This window comes from Coloeus monedula, assembly GCF_965178545.1.
Source record: "Coloeus monedula genome assembly, chromosome: 6".
In the NCBI taxonomy this organism is placed as follows: domain Eukaryota; kingdom Metazoa; phylum Chordata; class Aves; order Passeriformes; family Corvidae; genus Coloeus; species Coloeus monedula.
The window spans coordinates 20,751,260-20,760,955 of NC_138786.1; the positions used below are offsets into that span (position 1 = coordinate 20,751,260).

Below are 9,696 nucleotides of genomic sequence, written 5' to 3' on the forward strand. Positions count from 1 at the left end.
CCTCCACATTCTCAATGCACATATTTTTATAAACTTCTAGGTCAGGGTCATCACCTCTAATATTGTACAGAGGTGGTGCCCATGGAAAAAGGTGTCCTGAAATTGTATTATAATGAAGAGAAGGAAGTTCAAAACGTGAATCAATTTGAATAGGAAACAAAAGATCCTTCTTCAGCAACAAACATGAACATCCATGAAACTAGCCTAGAAACTTGGCACCATCACAAAGAGACTGAGGTAACCCAGGAAAACATCTCCTCCAGACTGAAAAGGATTCACAAAATCAATTAGCAGTTCATTCTTTAATTAAATGAAGATTTACACAACCAACAGAACACTTTGGAGAAGTACAGGCATGTATTGCCACAGAGGGGTTTTCTACAGCACAGACAACAGCCTTCAATTCTTTATTCTCCCAGCATGGTTTTTGTGCAGCAAAGGCAAAGCCCAGAGTCCAAGAAACCCCAAACATGAATTACCTGAACTCCTTTTTCCCTTTTCAAACAGAAGGAGGAAATGAGTTCCTGCTAAAGATGTTCAGAACAGTCATTTTGCAAACAGTGCTATGCAGGTGATCAGAAGGGAACGCGTGGCAGTGTCATTGCCCTATTTCCAAGCAATAACAACCATCTACAGCATGGCTGTGCTTCACTGAGAGGGAGAGTGCTACATGCAGCAGGCACCTCAGTCCATGCACATTTCAGAGAAGCACCCTCCTTTTCTCATGTCAGAAGGCAGCCCATTACCCAGCTTGAGCCTTTTAGATTCTCATTTCAGGACACAGATAGAACTTGCTCCATTGGCTGCAGCTATTTGCTGTTTCCAGTTATGACCCTTGTGATTAAGCCAGAAATCCTCTTCTGAAATGGTGAATAACTTTTGTTCAACAACACCACAGGAAAGCACTTTTTGGCATCCAACCAAATGAATATTTGAGTGTTAGCTTTTCAAGAGCTATCTCATTCATCCAAGAAAGAAACCTTTAGTTTTGTTTTGCTGAAATAGATAACATGTAACACTAGGCTGCAACTTCAGACAGCTGTAGGTAGAGAATACTTCCCATCCTTGCTGCTGGAATCCATGCCCTTGAGCACTCATTTGTTTGCAACGGCAGAAAGTTGGTCCCGAATCCTTCCCAGCCCTTCTAACATAGTGTCCAGGGTTTCTTTGCTCAGTTCCACAGTCAGTGCAGAAACAACAGGATTATTTCCACATAAGGCAGCATCTTCCTGAATCTTAAAATAGGAATGCAGATGTTAGTTGTAAAGAAATTCATTCACGTGTTTTTCCAGGGCCACTACAAAAGTCAGTGTTTAATACATAGATTAAATAAAATGGTTTGAATTTGGAATCCAGCTCCATCCTGAAGAACCACAGCACATTTCCTAAGCTGTGTGCTCCACTAGTGAAATGCACTCCCATTGACAGAGTGCAAGTGAGCATCCACTGCCATGAGTGTTGGGAAATTTTGAAGATACTTGTGGCAGGAAGCCACATCTATATCAAAAGCATCTCAGCAGATACCACACAGGATACTTAACCCCACCCCAAACACAGAAATTAGATTTTAACTCCTCCTCTGAATCCCACCCATCTGATTTTTATTGGTTGGGGGGGATCCACAACAGAAGCAGTAAGTTAGGTATACTCCCCAAATGATAGATGTGCCAGTGAAGGAAGTTATTAGTAATCTGAAGTCATTTCCCAACTAATGAAGCCAGCTAAACATGCTGATGGAGTGCTTAGACTTAAAGGATGATGGCTTCAGGATTTATCTTCTTTTTTTCTGTAGAAAACAATCGTGACTAGGAACAAACATGGTGACTTCTCACCTCCTCATGCACAGAAAACTTCTGTGCAAGAGAGCTTTCATCAGAGACATCATTCCCAGGCTCTGTGGCATTTCAGGTATCATCTCTGAAAAAGTCTAACGGCCCACCAGGCAAGAGGCAAGCTCCACATGCCTGTCTGAGCTGGTTTGCCCTGGCAAGTCAGGTGCTGGACTTCATTATTTCAGTCCTTCCCAGCCACTGCCATTACCTTTAACTGCAGCAGGCAGGTAGGGACTGCCATTCTTACGATGCTGTCTGAAGATGTCTTGATGTCCACCCTCCAGTCCATGTCCACGAGCCGAGGCAGGGAGACTGGGGGATCAAAAAATGGCTCTGTTAGGTCCAGCAGCACAGGATGATACCAGACCCTGGAACCTGTGCCTACCACCATGCACATGCCTCTCCACTTCTGGCCCTGGGAAGCGTAGAAATTTAGTGCTACTACGTGGTTTCACATCATTTTGCCCTGGAATAAGCCAGTCTCTGAAGGCCTCCTCATGACACTGGAAGGGTAAAAAGGGTTCTCCCATCATTACATGCAATGATAGTTCAGTGCAAGAAGCAGAGGTGAATTCCCAAAGCAGCTGGGAGCAGAGAGCAGTCATGTCTTCTCCACGCCTTCATCCCCTGCCTTGCTGCTTGCTACACTCAACTAGTGTTTCACCATGTGTTGCTCATGCACCTGCATGCTTATTGCTCTGCTCTGAAACTGGTAAGAAAGCACACAGGACAGCTCCTAAAGTCCAGCAATATAAAACATGTTATTTCAAGTTCCCCAGCCTAGGAACCAAAGCATCCTGTAGTACAGCAAACATACTGGCAAACTGCAATCTTCACATTCCTTAAAAATACTTCAAGTATCATCCTAATTACATGAAACGTAACAGAAACCATTTAACAGTCTGGTGCAATACTGACATCAATAGCCCAGAGCTGGAGACCTCTTGAGCCCTCCCAAGGAAAAAAGGACAGGTCTAACTTGGCTGCTTAGGGAAGAACTGTCTCAGCAGGCAGTTGCAGACTGTCTGGATTCTGCCTATCCTAAGATGCTTAGTGTCCTCCCCAGGGGTTGATTGACAGCCTTCCTACTGACTTCAGACACTCAAGTTGCTTCCTCTCTGTGCTTTATTGCCTAACTGATTTTCTTTCTGTCTGGGGAAAGGCGCTCTCTCCCTGCTCCTGCTGCTTCCTTGAGCAGAGCTCCAGGGGGCAGTGCACAACTGGCTGCCTTGCTCCTGCTTTTGGAACAAATTCCAGTTCACAGTGAGTTAGGGCCGGCACTTGGCAGCATTTGCAACAACACAAAATGCATCTGTTTAGCCTCGTATGTTAATTTGCAAAGATTGATTGCTGGTGGCTTGGGAGGGGCAGGAAACCATTCACTTTTTTTATGTTAACACAGATCGATCTGTTGGAATGTCTGCCTTGGACCAGTGCCCTGGTCCCTATGTAATGCATGTCAGATACTTCATGAATACAATACTAAGAGAATCCATTATTTCCTAGGAGACAGTCTCATTCCAACAGGGTTAAATATTCATCTAACACATACAAAGACATAAGGGTCTGAGCAGAGGTCCTGGGTGGTGCTCCAAGAGCCAAACAGCCAGCCTTGCTTCAGGGCTGTGAAGACGTAGCCAGTGTGTTCTGCTGCTCTCATCTCTAACACATGACAGCACTAAGGACACAGAAAAAAGCATTCTGTGCTTTGGTAACACTAGAACACTGTTTAGTGTAAGCAAATCATTAGCATTAGGCAATAGTTTCTTTCCCTATTCATATTCCATTAAAACTTTGAGGGACAGTGTATTTCCAGGTCTTGCCATACTGTTTAGCTGTTGGACACTACCTCCTCTGCTGGCAAAGCAAAGGGTAAAGAGGATCCATGCAGACCTCGGGGTCCTCTGTTTTATGTCAGCTCTCAGTGGCAAGCCTTTCAATGCTACGGTTGTAAAGAAAATCTCCTGGGGGAAAAACCAAGTGTAGCTGCAGGAACACCTAACTAGCCATGATACTGTTGTTAAAGTTGGCACTCCTTAATTACATCAGTATTTAGAAAGGCAAGGAAAAAGCAAGTTACAAATACATGCAGTGTGCTTGCTGATGCATGGAAATGAAAGAATGCACAGGACTGACATAATATGCAGGGATGAGGTATTCCACAATATATACACGTCCTTTACAGTGCAGTAATTGCATATGAACATCCCTTAAAGACCTGAATGGGGAAGTCAGAGTGCTTAAGTTTCAAAAGTTTTGCAAGTAATTGCTATACACTGCACTCTGCAAGGCAGCCACAGACTGAGCTTTGAATAGGATTCCTTGAGAGCTAGAAACAATTTAGCACAGGAGCATGGATCTGAATACAAGTGTGTTGGCTTCTGCTACGCTCTGCCATGCCACAATCATACAGCTCCATCTAAGCCCAGCAGGAATAACCCTGTGCCATGCTGGGATGCACTGCTCTGAACTCCAAGCTCAAATGATTTCAGGAAACATCAACTGCATCAAGATGGGAACTACTACTTACTCTGACTTGCTTGTGCTTCATTCCTCCAAGCAGAGCTGTGAAAAAGTGGAGAAAAACAGCATCAACAATGCTTTGAGGAAAAAAAAAAAAAAGAGCCAAGCATTTAGCATGGCTTATCCCTGACTGAAGGGTCACCAGCAGTAAGCAGGGGACAGAGACTGCCTATGCTACTGAGTGCCATGGAAAGGCTGGGACTGGTGGGTAATGGCAGGCAAACTGCTGACCAACTATGGGTTCTTCTGGAAGGGCAGCTCATTAAAAGCCTGGAGCTTTATGCCTGGTTTTATCAAAGCAATGGGCTCCCAAGCATTGAGATGTACAAGCAGAACTGCCCTCTGCCACTACCTCATGTATGCTCTATCCCCTACAGTGCCTTTGCACCTGAGCCACAGTGACAAATGGATGGGCATCTGGATACTACCTTTTTATTGGGGAAATCCAGCTCTCTACGTTTTATCGTCATCAGGACCATTCTTCCACCACACAGCTGTTAAGATAAGAGGGGCTTTGCATATTGGGAATGTGGCCCACATCCACTTCAAAAGTCAGGGGAAAACTCTATGTGCCCATGGCTGTGTTCTGTTGGCCATTTCACTCAGATGACATAACCTGTTCAACTCTTCTCATCCCAACCTGTGTGCCTGTGCCGAAGGCACACACAGAATTCACCGAAACAAGACTCTGCATGTCGCTAACTATCCACGTATCAAACCACATACGCAGGCTTTAACTCTCCAGCTGAAAGCAAATGGCAGGTGGGTAGCACTCACGTATTCTCCAAGATTATCTTAGTCAAGAGGTTTTTCAGATTTTGGTGGAAGTTTTCTGGGAAAAGACAGAGGATGTCTTCCGCCCTGGTCAAGCCGCGGTACACCACGTGCCGGGTGAGGTTGTGCAAAGCAGACACCAGCTGTCAGGAGGGAAGAGGAGGAGGGGAGAGAAGGGGCTCGGCCGGGTTGAAAAGCATTACATACAGCACGGGACGGGCCTTCACAGCCAGGAGACACAGCTTCTGCTGCGAGCCGCACACTACCAGAGCCTCGGGCATCCAAGTACGGCCCGACAGCCATAGCAGGAAGGGGCTGAGCTCTTCGGTGCCCTCCGGCCCGCAGCCTCAGCCCGTTCCCTTCTGCCCCGGGCGAGTGTCGCCGTTACCGCGCACACCCCGTTCCAGCAGCGGCCGCAGAGCCCCGCACCTTCCGAAGGGCCTGGGCCACCCCCCCGTGCTGGCGCCCGCACAGCCCCGCTCCCTCCCTCCCGCCGGGGCCCGCGGCTGCCCCGCCCGGCCCTACCTGCTCCGCTTCCTCGGCGCTGACGGCGAGCCCGGGGCAGGCGCGCTGCGCCAGCGGGCCGAGCGCGGCGGGCGGGCTGGAGAAGCACTCCTGGCACAGCTGCCGCACGGCGTCCTTGGACGGCGCCTGGCGGGGAGCAAAGCGGGGGCGCTCAGCCGCGGCCCGGCACGGCGGCCCCGTCCCCCCGAGGCCCGGCCCCGCTCACCTTTAGCAGGATCTGCAGCGCCGCGAAGTCCCCGTCCCGCAGCGCCGCCATCTTGGCGCCGTCCGCGCCGCCGCGCTCCGCCCGCCGCCATCGCGCCGCCGTCCCCGGGGCGGGCGGGCCGGGGGCCGGCGCTGGCAGCGGGACAGCCCCCGGTGCGCGGCGCTGCCCCTGCCCGGCCGCTCCGAGCCTTCTGTGCCGCCAGCGCAGGGCTCTGCCCTGGAGTCTTGCTGGGAACCCGCTGCTACGGCCAGCGGGAACGGAAGGCAAAGGATTTATCGTGACACTACCGCAGCGATATGGACCGTTATCTTTGAGAGCTGCGTCTTTCATTTTGTAAGGATTTAAATAAGTCGTCTTTCTAAGAGAAGTAGTCTTCTCTTTGCCTTGTGTGGTTTCCAGCACATCTGGCTCCAGGGCATCACTAATGTATGATCTTTCCCCATCACTGCCTCTGTCACAGCATCCCCATCCTCATTTTCATATCTGTTGATTTGTAAGCAGAATATTGCACAGTGAGAAATGCAAACATATAAATGCTTCTTCCACAGGGTTTCACAAGCTTGTCAGGGAATAGTGTTTACTCTTGCAGAGGAACAGATTCCATACTACGCACTGGGATAGAACAGAAGGTGAAGGGAAGGATGATGAGATCTTAAATTTTTGTTTCCAAAACGAAAGGGTTGCAGTTAGTGGGTTAAACAATAGCATCCCAATAGAAAAAAAGCATGAGGTAGTGGTTAGAGGTCAGGATTTAAGAGCTAGGAAATCAGAATCATGTTCTCTTGACCCTGCTTCAGTCTTCAGATGAATCAAGGTAAGTCAGTTTTGTCACGAGTGCCAGGAAGGTAATGGAACTCTCTGTATAACACATAACATCCTGCAGTAAAAAGCGTGGGCATTTATGAACATCAGCAGTAAGCGTGGAGGTTGTGGAAGGATAAACAGAATGAAGGCACGGTGAAAAAAGCAACACTGTTACAATCTGAGCAAGTATGCCTAAAGGAAACAGCTAGCTCCAAGATGGACTTGCCACTGGCCAAGGCCAAGCCCATCAGTGATGGTGGGAGCACCTCTGGGATAGCAGGGCTAAGAAGAAAAGACAAAAGTTATTGCACAGAAGTAACTGCGGCCAGAGAAGAAAGGAGTGAGATTATGTGAGAGAAACAGCTCTGCAGGCACCAGGGTCTCTGGAGGAAGATGAGAAAGAGGTGCTCCAGGTGCTGCATCTGGGATTCCCCTGCAGCCCATGGTACAGCCTGTGGTGAAGCAGCTGTGCCCCTGCAGCCCATGGAGGACCATGGGGATGCAGAGATCCACCTGCAGCCCATGGGGATCCACAGGGATGCAGAGATCCACCTGCAGCCCATGGGGATCCACAGGGATGCAGAGATCCACCTGCAGCCCATGGGGATCCACAGGGATGCAGAGATCCACCTGCAGCCCATGGGGATCCACAGGGATGCAGAGATCCACCTGCAGCCCATAGGGATCCACAGGGATGCAGAGATCCACCTGCAGCCCATAGGGATCCACAGGGATGCAGAGATCTGCCTGCAGCCCATGGAGGACCCCACACTGGATACCTGAAGGAGGCTGAGAGCCCGTGGGCAGCCTATGCTGGAACAGGCTTCTGGCAGAACCTGGGGACCCATGGATGGAGAAGCCCATGCTGGAGCAGGTTGCCATCAGGACTTGTGACTTGGGGGGCGGGGGGCAGCATGCTGGATGTTTCTAAGGACTGCATCCTGTGGAAGGGACTCATGCTGAAGCAATTCATGAAGATCTGCAGCCTGTGGGAAGGACTCACACTGGGGAAGTTTGTGGAGAACTGTCTCCCATTGGAGGGACTCTGTGCTGGAGCAGGGGAAGGAATCCTTCCCCTGAGGAGGAAACAGCATCAGAAACACCACCTGATGAACTGACCATAACCCCCATTCCCTGTACCCCTGCACCACTGGTGGGCAGGAGGTAGCGAATCAAGAATAAAGTTAAGTCCAGGTAGCAGGGAGGGGTGGGGGGAAGGTGCTTTTAAGATTTGTTTTCTCCTTATCCTCCTCTGATTTCGACTGGTAATAAACTCAGTTAATTTGTCTGAGTCAAGGCTGTTCTGCCCACCATGGTAATGTGGTGAGTGATCTGTCCCTGTCCTTAACTCGTGAGCCTTTTGTTACATTTTCTCTCCCCTGTCCAGTTGAGGAGGGGGGTGATAGAATGGCTTTGGTGGGCACCGGGCATCCAGCCAAGGTCAAACCACCACACCTGGGTTAAGGACTTAATTGTACAGAGTAGCTTTGTCAGACAAGTAGGTGGAGAGTTGCGAAGGGTGGGGAGAGTAGATAACTGTCATTGCCACCTCTCACAGGAGTGTGTGGCAAGAGAACATTTACCTGTGAGTCACATGCTCAGAACAAAGAGGCACAGCTGGCATCCTACTGAATTCGTTCTCCAGTCCACCTCCTAATGTTGCCATTTCCTCACTCTAGGAGCCTTATAATTATGAAGAAATAATGACAGGTTTGATTTAATATCAGAATTGAAATGCTGATTGTTTAATATCAAATTTGAAACAGCTGAAGCTGACAGAAATACTTAGTAAAATGCCTTATCTGAGGGGTGGTTTGATCTTTTCTTCTTCCCTCCCTTCCTTCCTCTCGTCCTTCCTTCCTTCCATTCTTCTTTCCCTCCTTTCTTCCTCCATCTTCAAGGTCAAGGCCTCCAAAATCAAATTATCAGGGATGAAGTGTGAGACTGCATCCTGTAAGGAAGGCTGGCCCTGTGATCAGTGTGATTATCAAGAAGGTTTGAGAAACACCAGTTCAATTATTTGCTGTGCCAGAGGCACTTTTCTCTGAGTTTGAAAAAAGAAACCCACTTAGGGGAGTGAGATGGATTGGATGACCTCCAGATATCTTTTCTCACAGCCTTTTATTTACCATGATTTCATGTTTGTATCACCCAGGGGGACTCAGCTGTGAGTTCTGAGCCTGCAGGTAAGTCAGAGCACCGTGTGCAGGAATTGGGTTGGATCTCATGAACCAAACTGTCCAGTCATTAAGTCTGAAAATTAGCTCTGCCTCTGGGCAGGCAAATTTGCCTGTACCCAGGCCTTGGTGATACAGCTGGAGTACTGAGTGATGTGACTCTCTCTTGGCTGAGCCAGCCTGGGCAATCTGCAAATGGTTCTCCCTAAAGTAGTGCAGGTATGTGTGTACAAAAAATGTGGGCACTGCAGGGAGCTGGACGAGCAAGGAGTCTCCAGACTATGAGATTCTTAAATATTCATTTTCTAAATTTGTGATCTCCTGGACATGGGGGGAGATATGCGTGTACGAGTTTATATGTATGGGTATGTGCTGTCTGCTGTTCTTGTCTCCATGCCCAGAGGTGTGAAAAACCCTGGAGAACTGGTGTTTTGTATGGGGAGAGAGGATCAGGGATTCTGGCTGGAAATCACTTGAGTGTGAAAGGAGGGGAGGCAAGAAGGGATGACTTCCAGGGGTTAGGAGAGGGGTTTCCTGGTGGGAGTGGAGGACCTCCTGGGCCTTACAGAAGAAGAATAGTTCTTCATTTGCCTTTTCACTCCAAATAACAGTTTGTCCTAGTTTTCTGTGTCTATTGGTACTTGGCAAGTCATAGCCAGGGGGAATTCCTTGTTGTCAGGTATATGCACAGCTCTTTGCTGGACTCTGAGGCATTTATGCATCTCCCTACCTGGAAGATATCAGGAGGTAATTTGCCTGTGTGCCCTTGGCCTTTTCTGATGGAGAGGGACTGACAAGCTTTTTTTTTTTTTAAATGAGATAGAGGTATATGAGGCATTGAAAGAACTGTCTGCAT

The 9,696-nt window shown here is 48.7% G+C and overlaps 1 protein-coding gene across 1 annotated transcript; it reads right to left on the minus strand.

Moving 5' to 3' along the window:
• Positions 1 to 287: 287 nt before the first annotated feature.
• On the minus strand, positions 288 to 5,975 carry COMMD9 (COMM domain containing 9). Its single transcript, XM_082283073.1, has 6 exons — positions 5,860 to 5,975; positions 5,655 to 5,780; positions 5,133 to 5,272; positions 4,363 to 4,397; positions 2,041 to 2,144; positions 288 to 1,235 (listed from the first exon to the last, which is right to left on the minus strand). Exons 1-6 carry the CDS (start codon positions 5,908 to 5,910, stop codon positions 1,095 to 1,097), a joined length of 597 nt encoding a protein of 198 aa, XP_082139199.1. The 5' UTR covers positions 5,911 to 5,975; the 3' UTR covers positions 288 to 1,094.
• Positions 5,976 to 9,696: the final 3,721 nt, after the last annotated feature.

Bases quoted from the DNA above. Each gene is read 5' to 3' on its own strand.
- COMMD9 (XM_082283073.1), bottom strand. From the start codon at position 5,910: ATGGCGGCGCTGCGGGACGGGGACTTCGCGGCGCTGCAGATCCTGCTA. The intron at 4,398-5,132 runs GTGAGTGCTACC...ACTTTTTCACAG, and splicing joins AAGATAATCTTGGAGAATAC to CTCTGCTTGGAGGAATGAAG. The intron at 2,145-4,362 runs GTAAGTAGTAGT...TTGATCCCCCAG, and splicing joins TGAAGCACAAGCAAGTCAGA to TCTCCCTGCCTCGGCTCGTG.